This window comes from Nicotiana tomentosiformis, chromosome 6 (assembly GCF_000390325.3).
Source record: "Nicotiana tomentosiformis chromosome 6, ASM39032v3, whole genome shotgun sequence".
NCBI lineage: Eukaryota > Viridiplantae > Streptophyta > Magnoliopsida > Solanales > Solanaceae > Nicotiana > Nicotiana tomentosiformis.
Window position 1 is genome coordinate 110,275,153 of NC_090817.1, and position 7,810 is coordinate 110,282,962.

The window sequence follows — 7,810 nt, forward strand, 5'->3', positions numbered from 1 at the left end:
GTTGGTCTAGATTCATCCCATATTGATGTCCGAATTTCATCAAAATCCCTTGTGAGGGCATTCACATCCTGCAAACTGAGCAACTGATTAAGGTAGGGAATCTCCCTTGAATGAAAAGGCACATGGGAATCGTACACTCTGGGTCGCGGATGGACAAGCATAATCCAAATCACCAAAATTGAGCATATTCCAATTGTTGGTTGATTCATAACTTATAAAATTCATATCTGGCCAGCACCCCCTTTGGAATATATGAGTGTTAGTATGAATATGATATATAAATAAAAAATCATACTAAGAAAAGGAAAATTGAAATTTACCACTCGGCATGTGAATTATGTAAGCCTGAGAGAAATTATGTCATCGCTCCTCATTCGTCCGTGGAGATAAGTTTAGATCTGGCCAGACTCTTTCAAACGGAACCTGTTCGGATAAAACTACTCCAAAAATACCACCAGATGATTGAGGGTTATCCCTATTTTGCGGAACCTCAATATTATGGGCGTCTTGAGACTTGACGTACATTCCAGCATTTTTATCACAAGAAGTTCCCGGTGTTCATCCGGAGTCCTCAAAAAATCTTTCAGAGTTTAATCGTCTTCAATGTTAAACTCAACATAACAAGCAACCCCTTACGGAGTAAACGAATATGGATATCTTCTGGTTACATTAATATTAACCGAACGTTTGTTCACACTCATTCTTTTACATATCAAAGTTATCAATCTATCGTACTCCAATGTGACTGGCAACTTAACAATACATTGTAGAGAATAACTATAGTGTACTGAGTTATTCTTCACGACAACCCCCCTCCCCTCCCCTCCCCCTCCCCTCCCAATATAATGCAACCCTAATTTTTTGCTCTTCTGACATTATGGCAAAATTCAGAAAAGTGAAGTAAACAAATATTTCGGAATGAGTAAGGAAAATAAAAAAGGATGTTGAAGACTGAATTTTTGAAGAACGAATGAAACTCCTTAAATAAGTAAAAAATATGTGTGAGGGGTACAATAATTGGAGGATATAGCGCATTTAATTTATGTGTTATATCCACTAATTATTGTGGGTCAATCAATTAACAAGTATAGCGCATGAATTACATGCGCTATACGTTAACAATAAGGTATAGCACATGTAATTCATGCGCTATACATAAAAAGGTCACCAGTTATTTTTTCACCTATTTTGGCACTTTGAGTCCAAAAAAGTAACATTTTGGTTCCGGACTCCCTATTTATATTGGCAACTAGGGAACAAAGTCCTAGGATCAAGCCCCTCTTAAATGATAATTATGGGGGCCATTGAAGAATGTGTAACGGCAGGCTATGAATGTCATATTCTCTATAACAGACTATGTATTTAATACTGCAGAATATTCTTCATTGAATGTTATCGGGTGACAGACACTCATTTGTCCCCATGAGCAACATCCCCTTCAAGGGCCTCCCGGTGCCAATCGAGACTGTTGCCCCTGGTTTTGACTTCCACCTGTCTCGCTTTTCACCTGTCTATGGTTCCACATGTCGCTTTATTATACGAGCATTTAATATGAATCGATTTTACCATATACATGTTCTTTGTTATAAACAAGGTGGACGTGCTTACGAACTTAAATGGTGGGAATATTGCCCTTATACATAGCAACTTACACGGACTCTTAACGTCTAAGGGAAGAATCGACCTTTTACTAGCAGTGGCGAAGCCACATTCAACCAAGGGGTGTCGATCGATACCCCTTCATCCAAAAGTTACACTGTATTGCTAGATAAATTTTTCTGTATTATGTATATTTACTATATGTTGACTCCCCTTAGTTTTTCGGTGTATCTAATTATTTATATTTTTGACACTCCTCGATGAAAATTCTGGTTCCGCCACCGTTTACTAGTATGACAAAAATTGATAGTCTTAAGTATGTACAACCTTAAGAATTGACCTTACGATAAAAATTTGATACAACCTGATTTGATATAGTCTTATACATTACAAAACTGACTCCTCTTTTCACTGAACCAGATTTTAAGATTTGTTACGAGCTATAATCAAGTTTCATATAGTTCTACTACCCTGGAACCATTATAATGCTGCGGGGCCATTGGTATATATCATTTTAATTTGTTGAATAACATGATACGAAAGTTTTGTTTTAAGTAGTTCCATCCATGGACTGGTAGCTGTTGTTTCTTGATTCAGAAGTACTGAGAGAACATAAGTCTCTGGACAAAAATACACTTTTAACCAAACTAGGTCAAACAGCTAGAAAATTAGATCTTCCTCTTGCTTCATTTTGGCAAAAAATTGTGTATTCAATTCAAATCTGAGAAGGTTGATACTATGATACATGACGGATGGCCATTTCCATGACTATGAAAAAAACCTCCAGATTCTCTAGGAGGCACGCTAGGGCAAACAGGAAAGAATTGATGGCGGGTCAAGGTTGTTTACACTGTACATGAACCAAAAAGCAATTAGTGTACAGTTTAATTACAAGGGAAGCTATGCTGAAATCATCTCCTTTTAGTCACACACCAAGAGCAGGATGCTCTAGTATCTCCTCGCGAAACAAGTGTGGCAACCACGTTATATACCAAGAGATAATCTCAGCAACCGAAGTTCTTCAATGAGCTAAAATTGTTTGGAGTGTACGAAATCTGTCCTTGGATTAGTTCCATTGTTTCATTTGCTGAATGGCAATTGCTTTGCTCCACTCTCTACAGCATCTCTCCATATCCTATACCTCACTCCTAGCTTATCGTATGACACAGGCAGGTTCCAAATGTTAGCACCATTGAGCATCCGCTCTTGCTGACCAATCACAAGCCGTAGGTCTTCGTTTAAAACCTGAAAATGTTTTCCCAAAGCAGAGATCACAAAAGAACAAATCAGAACATACCTTATTAAATACTTCCTTTTCATTTTTTTGGACGGAAAATCTTTAATGCATTATCCAGTTTACAACATATGCAGACATTTTTTCTTTAAATTAGGAAATGAGTTTCCACTTTACATTTTGGCAAGTTTTAACTTTTAGTTGTTTTAATAATTTTGTTGTTTAACTAGATAGATGTGGAGTTCAGCCACTTTGCACTGGGAACTTTGAGATGTGATCTTGCAATGCTTGTTCCACAAGCCAGAGAGTTAATGGTAACAAGAGAAATCTCCACTTCCTGGCTGCAATTGCCAACTTAACAAGTGTTTGCTAAATGCATCTATTTCCAGGACTAATACACAGGAAACTGAGGTAACTTTTTCATACATTAATCAGGCCAAAATTATGCAGGAGAACTCAGCATTATAGGTATTGTGCAGGTGGCCATATATTTTGAGGAAGTCAATTAAACCAATCCGCATCATTACGAGGTTTATGTAATCACAGACACTACCAATGTTAAGGATAGAACTTAACCTGTTCAGCAAAATGCCTCCACACGTATTGCATGAAAGGGATGTGTTTTAGCACGGGAGCAAAATCCAGTGACATCCTATATAACAACCTTGTCTTCTGTTTAGATGCAGGTAAACATACATGAAGTTGGTGTAGGTGTGTAGAGCACTCTTTGGTACTCTGCCCTTCCAACTTGCCTGGCTTTGAGATTCCAATGGTTGATAGAACTATACAAGGTGGTCGAAATTCCATATCTATCGGATAGGGATCCCAATATCCTTGAAGACCAGATGCAGGAGTCAAAAAATTTACAAAGCTGAAAAAGAAAGGTAACTAGTAAGTATTCCTAGCTTCGAGCCTTTACTGCAAACATTGTCAATAAGGACACCCCCCCCCCCCCCGGTTTCCCAAAAATAAAAAAGTAAAACTAGAGAAATAAAGTAATGCACTGTTCTGGTTTTCATAAACTGGAAAAATCTTTTCCATGTTCATAGCTAATAATGCTCCAATATTTTCCCTCTACTCAATGCACAAGACGACTGTTCAATTTTTTTTGTCTAATTTTATACATCAATTAACAAGATTACAAAGATTTATTTCTCTATGCCTTAATAGAAAATTCATTATGGGACGTGAAGAAATTAGTAACTAGCAAAGTAAGAATTACCAACTAATCTCACTTGGTACCCTCCTAAGCAACCTTATGGAAGTTAACCAAGAAGCAACCTAACATAATGGACCTCTTAAATGAAATATGCAATGCAGGTCCAAATCGTTTTGGTAATGACATATATAGTCAGAAGAGTTATTCTGCAGACGGCAAACATGATGAATTCAGTGAGGTAATTTATTAGTATTTATGTTGGGAAGAAATCAGTAGTTATTAAGAAATTAAGAAATTATGCAGGAACCAAGAATTGCACTTTCAGTTCCATAATGTCCAAGATTTCAAGAACAAGCGCATCTTTCTTTGGTTTCAAAACTGAATACTAGTAGACCACTGTTACTCTAACTTCTAGACAATTTAGCATCGGTATAACACAACAAACCTTGGGACAGTCCATCCTTTAGCAAATGTAGACGTATGGGTGAAAGGAGCATGTGCAAGATCCAACAGATTGTCCAAAAGTAGCCCATGTTCCACTGGAAGTTCGATAACAATCTGCCAATTTCAAGAATATCAGGAATGAGGCAGAAAAGCTTAAAATACTGTCCTTAGATAGCCTTGTAAAAACAATTAAAATCTGAAGGCAGTGATATCAAACCTCTGCATGGATTTGAAATCCAGAAGGTGGCAGTAAAGAAGGAAGAGTAGCTGCAGGAGGATCATTTCCAGGCCAAATCCATATCATTCCCTCTTGCTCAAAGCATGGCAGAGCTTTGATCTTGACATTCAGAAATTTAGTTGATGGCATTTTCTCACATTTTCCGTCTGTTGAATATTCCCACCCTAAAGATCATCAAATAAACATAAAAAAACAAATGTCAGCTATTTCGTGCACTCTCCACGTATCAAGCACCAAATTGACTAAGCGTTATTTATTTCCCCAAATATAGGAAATTTGCACTGAAGAATGCTTCAATTCTTCTTATTCTCACCATGATAAGGACATTGGATGCGACCCTCATTAACTGAACCCAAATGAAGGGGGCAGGCTCTATGTGCACATGTGTTCTGGACACATCCAGGTTTTCCATCTTTCCCTCGAAAAATCACCCATGGTTCCTCAAAGCAATCAATTGGTGTCTGAAACATTATAGTCAAATTACCATCAAAAGAAGAGTCAGTGTTATACTGCAAAAAGCATAAAAATCTTAACAGACCAATTCCTATCTAAGTTTTCATTGTCATATTCTCTCCTCTTTCAGAAAGTTAGAGAGAAGATGTACAAAATGCTATAGGTTGGCAACACAGTATTATCAGTCCATTTAAGTAGCTTAACATTGTCCTTTCCTTTGTTCCTGGAATACTTATCAATTGGTAGAGAGTACGGAACTTGGTTATCAAATGTTGTCTGCAGTTATGAAAATGTGGTTATTCCATAAATCAGGTAATTGACTTACCATGGTGTCTTCCTTAACATCAGCAGAAAAAGCGACAGGATACCAAAAGTTCTTCAAATGAGAGCTGTAATCTTGGACCGGACCTGACACATTGAGGGTTCTCCTAGGCTGCTTGCCTTTAACAGTATCTCTAGATACTGTAGACGTACCGGTGGAGGAAGACGGGCGATCTGATTCTTCTGCACTCCTCTCCGGAAGCAGCCTATCATTAACCAATGCTTCCATGTGAGCTAGCTTATCTAAAGCAGCAGAAACCCGCACCTCAGATATATGTACCTGTTGCTATCACTACTTTAGATACAGAACTTGGCTTGTATGAAAGTACACAAAATCCTCAAACTTGGTTTTTGTGTTTGCATTTCTTTTTCTTTTTCTTTTTTTGACAAGTAAGATTTTCCAACCAGTTTATCTATGTAATTAACCATTAATTCATTAAAAACCTGCTCTGCTTCAATAAGTTTAAGATTTTAAGGAAAATAGACCTTAATAACCAATAATAACGGGAAAATATTTGATATCTGACACATCCACCCAAAAATCAGAAAGGAGTAACTTGTATCAATAACATAAGCTTGTTCATGGGATTAAAGTATTAAACTATTCTATACCTCTTTATGAGCCTGAGAAAGTGCTCCTTGTAACTCTGCTAGTTCCTTCTTCATGGTTCCAATAGATTTGTACTCACGTGCCAGAGGATTCAATACTTCCACAACCTACTCGGACAGTATCCACCAGTCACACGACTTAGTTCAAGGATGAAAAGGAAGACAACTATGACAAGAAACAACTCCAAAGAAGGAACAGTCACTTTTAGTAGGATGAAGCATAGTACAATATTTGTATACAAAGCTATTGCTTTATGTATAGACCTAGCGATATAATGAATCTTTGAACTCGGCTCAATTTCAAGCTTCAATAATCATTAGGGGTAAATACACGATTATTTACAAGAACAAACCTTTTCGTGCAGGAGCATTATGGTTAATACGTCTTGCCGAGCTCGCCAATCACAATATTGTATATCAAATCTAGCAACTTCTAAAGCTTGATTTGCATCCAGGAACTTGCCTTTAGACTGAGGAAATTTTGACCTTGGATCTTCCACATCAAAGAGTGTCAACCAGGAGCTTTTCTTGTTTGTTAACTCACCTGCCTCCTCATACACTGCAAACACTCCAAATCCCCCTTTGAAACACTGAAAATGAACAAAATTGCACAATTATCGTCCACTCAACAAGTCTTCAGACAGAAAATTGCAAGTGATGTAAGGCTCTCTTCACATTCAGATAACTTCCCAAATAACCCAACCAATTACTATGTGAATTACTACTAGTACTTATTATACCCGACACCCCAGATCATAAAAACATGCCACAAACCAAACCGTTAACATTGAGTGAAAGATCAGAGCCATCAGAGTCTAGTAAGCTTTAGTCCCTTTGTTTCATTTTATATGGCGGCGTTTGATTGGGTACGAATTTTAAGGGAAAAAAGAATTTAGAACTTATGGGTTTAACTTTTAAGCATTGATAATGGAAATCCTCTTAAACGATATTAAATGTAAATACTCATAATCAGTTTAACTAAAAACCTGAAAAATTAAGTCAAGTAACCTTCTAGAGCAGGTAATATATATTGCTGAAAAGTTTATTTACACAACAGATACAGCAATCCAGCTAAATTTAAAGTTTGTATAACGTAAGGTACCGCTATAACAGTAGTAAAAAAGAGGTACCTTTCTTGTAGTAAAAGTCTTGGTAGAACGGCAGAAAGAGAAAGGAAAAGAGAGAGCAGCAGAAGTAGCAATGGCGGACATGGCGGGTCTGCTATTTCGGGAAGATGAAAGAGACGGTCTTCTCTTTGTCCAAGTAATTACAAGAGAGAGAGAGAGATTGAAATGAGTCAATTACGTTTTAGGAGGGAGGGATTTGGTTTTGATGATAAGAGGTTGGTGTTGGGCGCGATCTCGACGTTCCTGCCATGGCTCGCCATGTGGACTCTTTGTGTTTCACTCGTGGCATCTCCGATCTCCACATGCTTCCTTTTTTACTTATTTTTATTATTAAGACAAGTATCCTCTCTGTCTCTTGGGGTCCCCCTCTCTATATCTTCCAATTTGCCAGCGTGGACCTGGGTTATATCTTCTCTATCTGCTTTCAATTCTCATTGGCTATCAGAATCCTGACAATGGCATACCCTCTTAACTGTGCCAATCAATTAGAAACTAGTTTGTTACCTACTAAAATCTAATATTAATGGCTGTAGTCACTTTACAAGAAACTGAAAATGACAACTTTAATTTGTCTACCTCTGAAAATTTAACAAGTAAAAAAAGAGGTTTTGATCAATATTGTCCCT

General features: G+C 37.4%; 1 protein-coding gene across 1 annotated transcript; it reads right to left on the reverse strand.

Moving 5' to 3' along the window:
• Positions 1–2,288: 2,288 nt before the first annotated feature.
• Positions 2,289–7,362, reverse strand: LOC104116717 (chlorophyllide a oxygenase, chloroplastic-like). Its single transcript, XM_009627639.4, has 9 exons — positions 7,188–7,362; positions 6,411–6,647; positions 6,061–6,165; positions 5,453–5,728; positions 4,988–5,135; positions 4,654–4,838; positions 4,438–4,550; positions 3,410–3,704; positions 2,289–2,844 (listed from the first exon to the last, which is right to left on the reverse strand). The coding sequence occupies exons 1-9, from the start codon at positions 7,266–7,268 to the stop codon at positions 2,680–2,682; spliced, it is 1,605 nt and encodes a 534-aa protein (XP_009625934.1). The 5' UTR covers positions 7,269–7,362; the 3' UTR covers positions 2,289–2,679.
• Between the last annotated feature and the right edge of the window lie 448 nt (positions 7,363–7,810).

Coding starts and splice junctions, on each gene's coding strand:
- LOC104116717 (XM_009627639.4), bottom strand. CDS start 7,268: ATGTCCGCCATTGCTACTTCTGCTGCTCTCTCTTTTCCTTTCTCTTTC. Junction 5,729..6,060: donor TTTCTCAGGCTCATAAAGAG/GTATAGAATAGT, acceptor TGATAGCAACAG/GTACATATATCTGAGGTGCG. Junction 3,705..4,437: donor AAAGGATGGACTGTCCCAAG/GTTTGTTGTGTT, acceptor TTTCTTTTTCAG/CTTTGTAAATTTTTTGACTC.